At 37.3% G+C, this 13,545-nt stretch overlaps 2 protein-coding genes across 2 annotated transcripts; both read right to left on the reverse strand.

Moving 5' to 3' along the window:
• Positions 1-280: 280 nt before the first annotated feature.
• On the reverse strand, positions 281-4,721 carry LOC147297947 (sodium/calcium exchanger NCL-like). Its single transcript, XM_086230213.1, has 7 exons — positions 4,130-4,721; positions 3,036-3,221; positions 2,575-2,756; positions 2,034-2,179; positions 1,629-1,905; positions 1,237-1,542; positions 281-731 (listed from the first exon to the last, which is right to left on the reverse strand). Exons 1-7 carry the CDS (start codon positions 4,500-4,502, stop codon positions 483-485), a joined length of 1,719 nt encoding a protein of 572 aa, XP_086086339.1. The 5' UTR covers positions 4,503-4,721; the 3' UTR covers positions 281-482.
• A 362-nt stretch (positions 4,722-5,083) lies between these two features.
• On the reverse strand, positions 5,084-9,472 carry LOC147297948 (sodium/calcium exchanger NCL-like). Its single transcript, XM_086230212.1, has 7 exons — positions 8,995-9,472; positions 7,777-7,962; positions 7,382-7,563; positions 6,494-6,639; positions 6,071-6,347; positions 5,696-6,001; positions 5,084-5,585 (listed from the first exon to the last, which is right to left on the reverse strand). The coding sequence occupies exons 1-7, from the start codon at positions 9,401-9,403 to the stop codon at positions 5,337-5,339; spliced, it is 1,755 nt and encodes a 584-aa protein (XP_086086338.1). The 5' UTR covers positions 9,404-9,472; the 3' UTR covers positions 5,084-5,336.
• Positions 9,473-13,545: the final 4,073 nt, after the last annotated feature.

Below are 13,545 nucleotides of genomic sequence, written 5' to 3' on the forward strand. Positions count from 1 at the left end.
TTTGGGGTTTTCTGCTTTATGTTTTAGTTTGTTTGGTTGGTGGATGATCGATGGCTCAGCCACTGGGTTGCCAACAAACTTTTGCATGTGGGTTGTGGAGGATCTGATTGTGCTTTGTCTTATCCTCTATTATGTGGGGTCGACAGATCTGACATTCATTATAGTTGTAAATGTGTGATGTGAGGATGGGCCTATGAAGGCTTACAGGGGAAAACAGATTTTCATGATAAAGAAAAGTGAACCCAAAAACTAAACTTCAGAAGATCTAAAGCATGAGCCATGACACTGAATCAGTGCTTACAAATATTGAGAAAATTCAACACAACATCTCAAGTTTCTAATGAAATGAAACTAACATGCCTGCCTAATCACAATGCAAGATTATCAAGGATCGTAGAAGCCAAAAGAAAAATGAAAATGAAAAACATGACAGCTAATGTAAGCCAAAAAGCTCCCTAATGAATTCATATGAACTCATGTGTCTATGACCAGCCAAAAACATAATCCAGAACATAAATCAGTGCGACGGAGAATGGATAAAGTACGAAAGCGATTGAAGATGTCCAAAGAGGGAAGGTAGTGCGGAAACTTGCAAAAGAACCCATCACAATGCAAACGATGAGAATAACCAAGACTTCGGCTGAAAAGTCCCAAGTTAATCCTCTAATGTAAACCAGGGCCAAAAATACCGATAGGCAGAGGACGTTGTTCATGGTTGCTGAGCCATACAACTGCAACAAGAAATACAGAGATAAAGAGGTCTTATTTCAACATTCACTGCAGTTGCCAAATGTTACAGCTAAAACTTAATAGCACGATAGCAGAAGAATGTTATAGTAGGCTTCAGTCAGATACTTAAAATAAGAGATTTCTTGTATGTGAATGCATTTTGTTTACGAACATTCGAACAAGGATGATGGAGGGTGTGATTATGGATTCGAATCACGACCAACAGAAGGTTGTTCCTGACTAAATTGTAAGTTTCAGGAATTGATTAATAATTTTAACCTGAACAGGCTTCAGTTGGACACTTGAAAAAAGATTTTGATATGTGAGTGCATTCTGTCAATGGAGAAGCCTAAAAACGTACGCAAGTCCTTAAGTTCATAAACGTATATAACAAACTTGTACAAACTCCAATTGATAAATAATCTACAAAACTGTTTGAAATGTGAAGTATTGTCAGTTTGCATAGTGATAAAACATAAAGAGTGATGGGATATGTGAGATGCAAACCTGCGAAAATGTTAACGAGGCAGTTCTCTTCTTTTTGCGGCTAGCAAACATTATTGCAGATACAGCCTCACAAGAAGTAACCAGAGGTAAAAGAATGAATGAGATGAAGAAAGTTGGAATGCCGGTTGCATCCGAGAAATCATCAACTGCATCTACTAAGGGATCTGCAGTTGCACCCGCAATAAGAGTTCCTAGCAGCAACATTAGCACTGCTTTGAAGGCGGTCCACTTGGGATTTTCAATACCCTCGATAACCTCATCACTTTGTTCCCCCACCCCACAAAGATCATGCTCTAGCTTTGTCCGCTGTATATGAAATTTTCAACTAGTTCGTTAAAGTAGCGACAAGATTGGCATGATAAAGTACCAAAGTTTTGATAAGCAAACCTTACCGAGTGAAAGTCAGATAAAAATTTCATCTTGCGATGACCAGGGTCAGAAGTGGCGTCTGCTGAACGTTTTGCCTCAGCAAGCCATTTTGAGACACCAATGAAGAACTCATTAACATCAATACGAGAATCATGAGAAGTGTCAAAATCTTGCATCAGTTTCTCCACAGCATCATTTTTATCCAATGCTATTTCATCAAACTGGATTCCTATAATTAGTGCTCTTAACTCAGAAGCTGAAAGATATCCATCTTTGTTCTCATCAAGTTTATAAAACAACCTGGCATGCATATAATCAGAAAGCAGAGCAGTTACAACAATGTCTACTAACAAAAGTGACCAAGAGAAGAACAGACCAGACGGGACGAATTCAATTACTTCACTGGTAGCACAACAAACAATACTAACTTTTCTATAACTTCTTGGTTAGGATCACCATTATCGTCAAGGAGCATTCCCAATGCATTCTGCTTTAGATGTTGTAAGATTCCTGATATAACATGCTTGTGCTTTGCATAAGCAATTCGTCTCCTCTGGATCCAAGGCTGAGAAACCTGCACCAACAATTAAATTTAAGACAAGTTTACATCAACCCAATAAACATAATTAGGAATCTAAATTGTAATAACAGGCAAAAGAAAATTGAAACAATATTATGTTTAGCTACGGTTCCAAAACCCTGGCATTAAAACATCTAATTTATAAGATATGACTACAAAACCAAAGAAGCAATCCTATTGTTATGTCATCTATTTGGCATGCACAACAATGCAAGAAAAAATGGTCCGATTTGTTGGGTTAATTTACACCATAAACTAGCAAAGAAGAAACCGCAATTATAATCTATTGAGGAAATTTAGAAACACAATTTTGTAAGAAGTTGATCAAACAAAAAAACTTGAAAATAAGTTTGTCACAGACTAGACACAGTATGGAAAATCATGGTTACCTGATAAAGGCAATACGAAAGGAAGAGTGAAACAGAGACAATGAGGGAAACCAAAACTGCAAGGCGTCTTCCAGAGTTGGAATTGAGAAGCTGCGGTATTTGGACAATAATAAATGGGATGATAGATATGGCCATAATCCTTGCACCATAACTAGTCCAGATATCAGTGGTGACACCAGACCCTGCAATTACCAATACTTTTACTACTTAATTCATCTCTACTTATAAGTCAGACACAGATTCTGGCCAAAACCCATTACTCAAATTTGGCATTCCTGAAGTTCACAAAAGCTATTATAAACTGTGATCAATCATTTATATGTCCCCCATCGATCATCATTATTATGTTATGCAAAGTGCAGACAATGCATAGCAAATTTACTATCTCTAGCTATTTATCATAGATGGATGAAAAGTAAAAGCTAAGAAAAACATATATGTAAAGAAAATAATGGGCATACCAGTTAAGCTAAATCCCTTTGTATCTTTGTTATCAATGGCAATGGAATTCTGAATATCACACTTGCCAACAACAACACAGGAACCCCATATTAGTGTAAGAATCAATACAGTTGACCCAGCTAGCAACCCCATTCCAACTGAGACCTGACTTTGAGCTGTTTCTTTACTCCCCGAAAGTCCCGATACTGAAAAGAAGCAATTTAGAGCTAATTATTAAGTACATTATGTTGTAGACGTTGCTCAGATGCACAAAAAGCCAACATGGTAGCTAAGACTGATGTCAAGGTTTTTAAGGCGCTGAAGAACATTTGTATCAGATAACATAAAATTTCCAACTTCAACAATACATATTATGACATGAATTATGACGAGTCCATTTTGGTACCATGTTTAACTTAGAATATTCAATTTAAACTAATTTACAATGAGCCAAGAAGTTCCAAATTTTATCTATTGTGATATATATAGTAAATAGAGAAAGCGAGAGGATATGAAAGTAATTTTAGGAATATAGTCATAAATCTTCAACCAACTTCCATTACAAGGATTTGGGTGGGTGTTGAGTTGGGTAAATCCAATTCGTTCATTAGGCAATTTGAGAAAGAAACATTTGATAAGGTAAAACAAGTATGATCATAATTTCTTGTCTCAAATTATTATTATTTTTTAATCTGATGGAGGGATTCAAAAATTGGGGCCTCTCCTGACATTAGAAAAATAACATTACTAAATTAAAATTTGAACAACACAAGTTGAAAAATCTTCAATCCCAAAATACAAAGAACTCCAGTCTTCATTACGTAAAATGCATGTGCAAGTATTATTGGTTGTATTTCAAGTTTGAATGTAATTTTTTATTTTGGCCAAGAAGTTTGAATGTAATTGAATTATGAGAAACCATATTTGGACGTCGAAGTTTCTCTCTCCCTTTCTTTCTCAAAATGGAAATAATTAATAAAGTCAAGAATTTTACCCAAAATTTTAAAATGTTTTGTTGTTGTCCTGTTTCTTTCATTTTCCCATGCATACTTTCTCGACAACCAAACAAGAGAGAGAGAGAGAGAGAATGAATGAGAGGGAGGAGATTGATCACCGAGAATGAGCATAGCTTCGGGAAGGGAGCCGAGGACGGGGAGAAACAAGCCGCCGACGATACCAGGGCCGAGAATCTCGAGCAAGAGCTCGCTGCCACTGGAGAGGTAGGTGGCGGCCAAATACATCAAGTAGCCATAAACCAGGATGAGGAAGAGGTTCCCAAGCACAGTGGTGGTGCAGGGGAGGAAGTCGTAGGTCTGCTCACACGTAGACTCCGCCGCGAAGGGGTTGAGAGTGAGGTACGAGGATGAAGTGGTGGTGTGGTGGGATTGGAGGTGGACCCCATCGGAGATGAAGCGGGCATGGGCGTCGCCGCAGAGGATTACGAAGAGGAGGAAGGGGACGTAGTAGTAGGGAGTAGTGTTAGACATGGATGGCTTCAGCGAATCAGCTGGACATTAATTGCAGTTGTTGTTTGGGTTAAGAAGCTTCAAGTTGATGGAGGTTCTGGTTCTGGTTCTTCTTGTTGATGTGGTACGTGCGGCTCAAAATTACATGCTGGAAGTTGTGGAGGAAAACACCAACTGAAACACAAGGCGACAATCGCCTCCTTCCTGCACCCATCAGCCACAAATTTTATTTGAAGCGATCCATCGGCTAGAATCTGATTCGTTTTGGACCACCATTGATGATGAGTCATTTTTTTCAGTATTCTCATTCGTTTTGGCGCGCTTTTGGATTTTTTTTTTTTGGGGTCTACATATATGATATATGTGACTTGTTGGGAAAATTAGAGAGAATATTGAATTAACTCTTGGGTGTATTAGGAATTTCTTATTTAGGAACAATAAAGAATGGGGGTCATATTGGACTAAAATTAGTTCAATAAAGAATTCCTTATACACCCAAATGAATTAACTTTAGCCCCGACTTTAATAGGCCGAAGGTGAGATTGGATTAAAATGGTAGAATACTAAAATCCCAATCCTTACCCAACGTAACAAACAGGGTCTAAGAGAAGATCAAAATGAGCCGTTAAAATTGCAAAATTATGCATGACACTGAATCTGTGCTTACATATATTGAGAAAACTGGCTGATAATGGAAGTGCGAAACAGTCAACACATCTCTCAAGTTGCTAATGAAAATGAAACTAACATGCCTAATCACAATAATAACATCATCAAGGATCATAGAAACCAAAAGAAGAAAGGAAAATGAAAAAACATCAGCACCTTCATGAATTCATGTCACCTCCTCTGAGTCTATGACCAGCCAAAAACATAATCCAGAACATAAACCAGTGCCAGGGAGAACGGGTAAAGTAGGTAAGCGATTGAGCACATCCAAATGGGGAAGGTGGTGCGTAAGCTACCAACAATGCCCATCACAATGCAAACAATGAGAATAACCAGGACTTCGGATGAGAAGTCCCACGTTAATCCCCTCACGTAAACCAGGGCCAAAAATACTGATAGGCAGAGGAGATTGTTCATGGTTACTGCACCATACAACTGCAACACGAAAGAAACACACAGAAAAAGAGGTCATATTTCGGCATTCAATGAAATTATCAGCACAACTCCTGTAGATGTGAAGTACTGTCAGAAAATGATATACAAACCTCAGAAAATGTTAATGAGGCAGTCCTTTTCTTTTTGCGGCTAGCAAAGATAATCGCAGATACAGCCTCACTAGAGTTAGTAGCCAGAGGTAGTGCAATGAATGAGATGAAGAAAGTTGGAATGCCTGTGGCATCTGAGAAATTATCAACAACATCTACCAAAGGATCTGCAAATGCAGCCGCAATAAGTGTTCCTACCAACAACATCAATCCCGCTTTGATGGAGGTCCACTTGGGATTTTCAACGCCCTCAACAACCTCATCACTTTGATCACCCGCCCAAAGATCATGCTCTTGCTTTGTTTGCTGCACAAGAATTTCCAAGTAGTTAGTAGATTAGCATAAAAAAGTCTCGGTCTAATAATCAAGCCTTACCGAGTGAAAGTCAGATAAAAATTTCATTGTCTGATGACCAGGGTCAGAGCGGCCATCTCCTGAACGCTTTGCCTCAGTAAGCCATTTTGAGACACCCTTGTAGAACTCTTCAGCATCGATACGTCTATCACGAGAAGTGTCAAAATCTTTCATCACTTTCTCCACAGCATCATCCTTATCCAACTCTACTTCATCAAACCGGATTCCTATTATTAGTGCTCTTAATTCAGAATATGAAAGATGATCATCATTGTCCTCATCAATTGTATGAAACAACCTGGCATGCATACCATCAGAAAACAGAGCAATTACAAAGATCTCTATCAACAAAAGAAAAGAGCCAACAATCTCTAATAACAAAAGCAGCACAAAAAACAGACATGACTAACTACTCCACTGTTAATGCTAATAAACAATACTAACCTTATTATAATTTCTTTGTTTGGTTCACCATTATCGCCAAGGAGCTTTCCGATTGCACGGTCCTTTAGATGTTGTAAGATTCCTGATATAACATGCTTGTGCTTTGCATAAGCAAGTCGTCTCCTCTGGATCCAAGGCTGAAACACCTGCACCAACAAAACCAAATAAGCATCAAGACCTAAATTGTAAAGAACACGAAACAGAAAATTGAAACAAATTATGGTTAGCTACTGAACTAACCATCAGACTCGAATGGAATGGGATCTAAAAACCCGGCATGAAAGATCTAATTTATAAAAATTGACTGCAATTAAGAGCACCCAGTCCCTTTTAAGAGAGGAACCTACAGAATCAAAGAGGGTCACCCTTGACCAATAATAGAGCTGTCCAGACATATTCCCAGTAGTAATTGGAATCTATTATCTAAAAATTCACAAGTGACGACTTCCACCAATCTAATCTTATGTAATACTTGGAAGATGCCAAGTTAAGGTATGTAAACCTTAGTAGCAGGAGGTCCAAGGGCATGGTTTGAACCACACCTACTGAAGATATGAAACAAACAACACCACCTCTTTGGTGGCCCCAAAGAAATAATTTTATCCATTACGTTATCTCCAATGATTTTTACTTCTCTTTTAAGTTATCAATGACTGCTTTCACTTTTCAGAATTAGGAACCTTCACATGCATGCAAATTCAAATTATAAATTGTAAGAAAATGGTCAAATTTGTTAGACATCATTAACCAGGAAAAAAGAAAATGCAGTTTAAGCTATTGAGAAAATAATTCAACAAATACAATTTTGTAAGCTCAGCAAACAAAGAAGCTTAAAATGGATTTGTCAGACAACACAATATGTAATTGCTGTATGAAAATCATAATTACCTGATAAAGGCAATATGAAATCAATAGCGCGACAGAGATAATGAGCGAAATCAAAACTGCCAAGCGTCTTGCCGAGCTCGAACTGAGGAGCTGCGGTAATTGAACAATAATAAATGGGATGACAGATACAGCCATAATCATTGCAGAATAGCTAGTCCAGAAATCAGTAGTGACACCAGAACCTGCAATTATGAATAGTTTTGCTTAATTTATCTTTACTTATAAATCAGACATTTCCAAATTTATCATTCCTGAAGTGAGAAACGCAATCATTTAAAATATTCAGGCAACAAGGCATGTAATATGCAAACAATGCATGGCAAATTTACTATCTCCATTTATCATAGATGAGTAGTAAGTGCCAGACAATACATGTAAGAAAAACATGGGCATACCAGATAAGCTAAACCCCTTTGTATCCTTGTTATCAATGGCGACCGAATCCTCAATATCGCACTTGCCAACAATAACACAGGAACCCCAAATTACTGTAAGAAGCATTACAGTTGACCCAGATAGCAAGCCCATTCCAACAGAGACCTGGCTTTGAGCAGTTGTTGTACTCCCAGAAAGTCCGGACACTGAAAAAAAATTGTACAGTATATCAGAAGCAATCCAAAGCTAAACATTAAGTACATCATCTAAATAGGAGAAAAAACAGAGGCGAAAGTATGAGTATTCTTGTTGTAGATCGTTGTTAAAATCCACAAAAATCCAGCATGGGTAGCTAAGAATGATGGAAAAGGTTTAGGTACTGATGGAAATTGATCTTATCACATAACATAAAAGTTCCAACTTCACATATACAAAGGGCTAATTCAGCATAATTAATATTACAGGAATAGTTGTTTTGCTGTTTTTAATATTTGCTTTGGGTTCTTTTCATATTAGTTTCCTTCTGAACTAAGATTATTAACCCAAGCACAGTCCAATGATTCCAGATTATATTCAAGCAAAAGTTGTTCATAAGGGCAAGGTAAAAGAATAAGCAGATTCGGTAACAAAAGACAAGTGGAAGCTATACAATTCTCCATCCAATAACACAAAACTAATCTGTCCACTGGAATCCAAATCATAAAACTGTGTACAGAAAAAGTTTAAAAATTATTTTTTGTTAAAAAGAAAAAAACAAAAGATAAAAGTCAAAGAAAGATCAGGAACAACGGGATTTGGAAAAAAAGATATAAAGCACAACGCTTGTAAACATGTCAAAGGTATCAACTTTTTTTTTTTTTTTTAAAAGATAAAATATTGATTTATTAAAAACACACAAACAGAAAAAGAGCAACAGCATGGTGCAAAAGCAATTAGTCTCTAAACAAAATTATAAAAACTTAATTAAAAAAAAAAAAAAGAGAGACAGAGTAAGAAAGCAATCTTCAGAAAAAAAAAATATAAATTGGTAAATAATCTTCAGAAAATTTAAATCGCAAATATTGAACCACTTCATCAAACAAACGTTCTTCCACTAGCAAAGACACTAAAAAATTTGGACGCCACTCACAGTAAGATTCGTAATTAAAAATGAATATTTTTATCCAAAATATCGAAATGGTAATTTAAATTGTCGATTTTCTGGAGAACCAAACAGAGAATGAGAGAAAGAAAGTGACCGAGAATGAGCATGGCATCGGGAAGAGCGCCGAGGATGGGGAGAAACAATCCTCCAATGATGCCGGGGCCGAGAATCTCGAGCAAAAGCTCGCTGCCATTGGTGAGGTAGGTGGCGGCCAAGTACATCAAGTAGCCATAGACCAGGATGAGGAACAAGTTCCCGAGCACGGTGGTGGTGCAGGGTAAGAAACCGTAGGTCTGCTCGCACGTGGACTCCGCCGCGAAGCGGTTGAGAGTGAGGTAGGAAGATGATGAGGTTGAGGTGTGGGATTGGTGGACGTGGACCCCATCGGAGATCAGATCTGATGAGGACTGAGGGTCGAGGGAGAGGATGCGACCACCGTGAGATTGGCCGCAGAGGATCAGAAAGAGGAGGAGAAAAGGTACGTAGAAGGGAGTGTTGGACATGGCTTCCGTACTCTTCAGCCTTCTTCAGCTGGTGGGCATAGTGTGACAGCTTTTTATGTGTGTGTGTGGCCGTGTGGGGAACTGGGGATTGGATCGTGTGAGGTGGCGACAGGCGAGTGATAAAGACGAGTGGGCGAGTGAGACTGCCTCGGTGTCTCTTCAGTGTACGAAACGTGTCTATCGATTTACGTGGCGTATTGTGAGTGGGGGACAGACGATTCATATTACTTTCCATTTGATACAGTTGAACGGTTCCATTTCTAGATTTTTTTTTTGGCCACTTCCAATTCTAGATTTTATCACAAATATTTTGCCCAACTTTCTATTTTTATCGTAACCAAACGGTCCAAACCAATTCCAGCAGTTACCAAACCAACTTTCTTTTTTTACCTATTTTCTTTTTTGAGATATATTTTTCTTTATAAAATTACTGTTCACGGAAATTGAATTTCTATTACCTAATTGTCTCGTATTCCCTATTTTATTGTCATGAATGCATTGCCATAAATTGATTGTTGTGAATATTTCTCCCAAATTCATGCCAATGAATTGTAAGACCTCAACAATGAGTAGTCAAACACTAAACAAAATTATTTATAAAGCTATTTTTTTTCTTTTTTTGTAAATAACAATTTTGGTCCTTATTGTGTATTTCTTCTTCTTCTTTTTTTATCTCATCTTGAGGGAGGAGGTTTTATATTGAGAATAAAATTTCACATCGAAAATTTGATGTATTGCATAGTAATTTAGAAGGAGTTAGACACCTTTTTTCATTTTCAATTGGTTGTGAGTTTGATGTCTGTATTCTTTCATGATATCAGAGTGATGTTAAGTCAAAATGCTACATGCTACATTACAAGGTAATTGTCCTTACCGTTTAAATCAGTTTTTTGAAACAATTAAGTCATTATCTACTTTCTATATATTTTTTTTGTATAAGAGTGTTGCTATTTGCATACCCTTTTCTTTCTTTTTGCACACCATTTTTTTATTTTTTCTCACTTTACACCCCACACTCTGCTCACAATTAAATTTTCACACACACACACCCCTCTCAATTACTATAATATCCCTATTTTATCTATTTCAAAAAAAATAAAAAGAAAAAACACACCCAGCCCTCCTCCTCCCTCCCCCGACCACCTCCCAGCCAGCCCTCCCCCTCCCTTCACCCTACCCACCCAGCCAGCCCTCTCTCTCTCTCTCTCTCTCTCTCTCTCTCTCTCTCTCTCTCTCTCTCTCCCCTTCGAACATCAACTTTAAAAAAAAAAAAAAATTGCAGGTTGGACTGGGCTTGAGCTTTCCTGTGGGTGTGGATGGCTGGCCGATAAGGGGTGTTCTGGAGAGTGATGGCCAGCAGCTGGGGAGTATTTTCCAACCGGTGGGATGACTGGTGGTGGCCGGAGGAAGGAGTGGTGGTGTCGGGATGGCTGTGTGCGCATGAAATTGCGTGCTGGCTAACGGTGAAGGCTGGGTTGGGGAGTCAGGGAAGAGAGATGGATCTTTTGGCTGGGTTCTCGCCGCCTGGTTCGCCGGCGAATCTGCCTGACTGAGATTTGTAGAGAGAGAAAGTGAGGGGCTGGGGTTGGGTTTCGGGGAGAGAGAAAAGATGAGGGGATAGGGGTGCGGTGGTCGGCGGGGTAAGAGGGAAGGAGAGAGAGTGGGGCGGGCCGGGGCTGGGGTGGTTGACGGGCCGGGGCTGGGGTGGTCGACGGGCTGAGGCTGGGGTGGTTACTCACGGGGGTGGGGTGTTGTGACGAGGAAAAAGAGGAAGAAATGAGAGATAGAGGGATGGGGTTTTGGATAATTTTGTTTTGGGTGATTTTTGTTATTTCACAAATTAAATTTTTGGGGTGTGCAAAAAGAAAAAAAGAAGGTGTGCAAATAGCAGGACTCTTGTATAATAACAGTTGCAATTTAGACATAATTAAATGCAGGTAATATTTGCACATTTGGTTAATTTAATCGATGATAAATCCAGTTCAAGTATACAATTTTATTCGAACTTGATTTATGATTAATCATTAATTCAACGTTTAATATTAAATATTAAATCAAATGAAAAATCTAGATGATCTTTATTGGCTTTCTCTTCTAAAAAATAATATATATATAATAAATACCCCGGCTAAAAAAAAATATATACATATATTATTGGCACCTATTGTTTTTCCGTCATTTTTAGTGGAATCAAAATCAGAACACCATGTACTGTACCGAACAAAAAAAAAAATCAGGCCACCATGTAGAAATAAGATAAAAAGTTATAAATGAATTAATGATGCTTTGATAGTGCCAAAGGACAAAGGTGACTGCCTGCCTTTTTCAGTTTTTCATTTTGTTTTCATTGCGGTTGTAAGTTACGGAATCCAGTTTATGTTTGACCCACGCAAAATCTTTGGCCTTATCATAAATTTACTCGAATAAGTGGTCTAAATTCTAATAGAAGATAAATAATTCCACCGAGTCTTCTCATGGAGCTATGAAGCTACCCCTTAATAAAATAATTCCACGCTGAAAATAAAAAGTTTCAATTATAAAATTACTTTGGGAGATAAATTTTAACAAATAGTGAATGTTTTAAATTTTAATGGACAATACTTGAGTCATCCCTTGGGTTACCCAAGGTCACCCCACCATCTAAAATTGCAAATTTGGTAATGCTAGTGTATGGTCCGAATTGTTCACTTTTTAGATCACCTATTATAAATCATCTCTATAAAAAATTAACTCAATCAGAAATCGTTTGATTATATAACTGTTGTCGATTAAATAGAAAAATTAACAGTTTGGTCAAAAAATCACTCTTTAATAAAAAATTATCAATTTTTTATACTTAATTGGCAACAATTATATAACCAAACGATTTCCGATTGATTTGATTTTTTTTAGATATGATCTTTAATTAGTTATCTAAAAATTAAATGGTTCCAATCATGTACTAACATTGCCGAAATTAGAATTTGGAGAGATGAGGTGATCTTGGAGTACCTCCAGGAGGTGACCAAAGTATTGTCTAATTTTAATTTAACCCCAAAATGAGAAGAAAATAAAAGTAGAAGATTCGAAAAACTTTTGTATGATAATCATATTCTTGTGAGACCATCATAATGACTCAATAGTATTTACCAACAAGTTAAACTATATAGGCCCGTATGGTTTAAGTTTTAGAAACTTGAGAACGAGAAAATAATTTTCTTCTCATGTTTTGTAAGAGCATGCATAACAAATCATTTTTTTACTTATGGGAATTTGATTTCCCCAAAAGAGCAAAATGAATCCCTTATCTAAGTTTGTGTTTTGTTTTTCCTTCTCATGGGAAGTAGTAATTATACTTTTTTAAGATAATTATACCGTTTACAAAATTTAAAAATACCTACTTTATCCAAAAAATCAATTCACGTTCTTTTTATTAACTATTTAAAATAAATGAGGGTATAATTAGTAAACTAAACAATTTTTATTTCCTATTTATAAATAAACTAAACATGGGAATGAAAATAAATTCAACATTATTAAACATAAGAATGAGAATTTCCTCCCCTCTAGAAAATACATATGAAATAATTTTTCAATAATTCAATTCCACAAACCAAATGGGCATAAAGGTAACAACATAACATGATTAAAAAACATAACATACTAATTCCTTTTTCTGAAAAAAAAAAAAAAAAGATTAAATTGTTCGAACAATTTTCAGCAAAAACAGGATTATTCGAAAGAATCGAAAACGGCATTTTGTCCGGCCCGCCTCTGATGAAAACGACACGCACGAAAATTATAAAATTCGGGGGATTATTGGTGTGATAAAGCGTAAGATCTATAAGAGTAAGACCGTCGTTTGTCGGCAATTATTCTGGCCACGTGTTCTACAAAGCTCAACTCCCGCGTATGAGTCAAGTGTGACTGTGTGAGCCAACGTGGTGCAATTGCAAGAGCCACAAGAACTGACGGGTACACGCGGCTACAAGTCGGCCATGTCTTTGAATCTTGAACGAGTTCCAAGGGCTCCAGCTCCACCATCGATCTATTTGAAAAAATCTGTTCTAATGCTTATTTTATGATCTTATCCTATATATTAATGTTCTCATGCCAAAAATGGTAAGTTTTCTCTGTTACTTGATGGGTCGCACTCGCACATG

Source organism: Dryas octopetala, chromosome 1 (assembly GCF_963921425.1).
Source record: "Dryas octopetala chromosome 1, drDryOcto1.1, whole genome shotgun sequence".
Lineage (NCBI taxonomy): Eukaryota > Viridiplantae > Streptophyta > Magnoliopsida > Rosales > Rosaceae > Dryas > Dryas octopetala.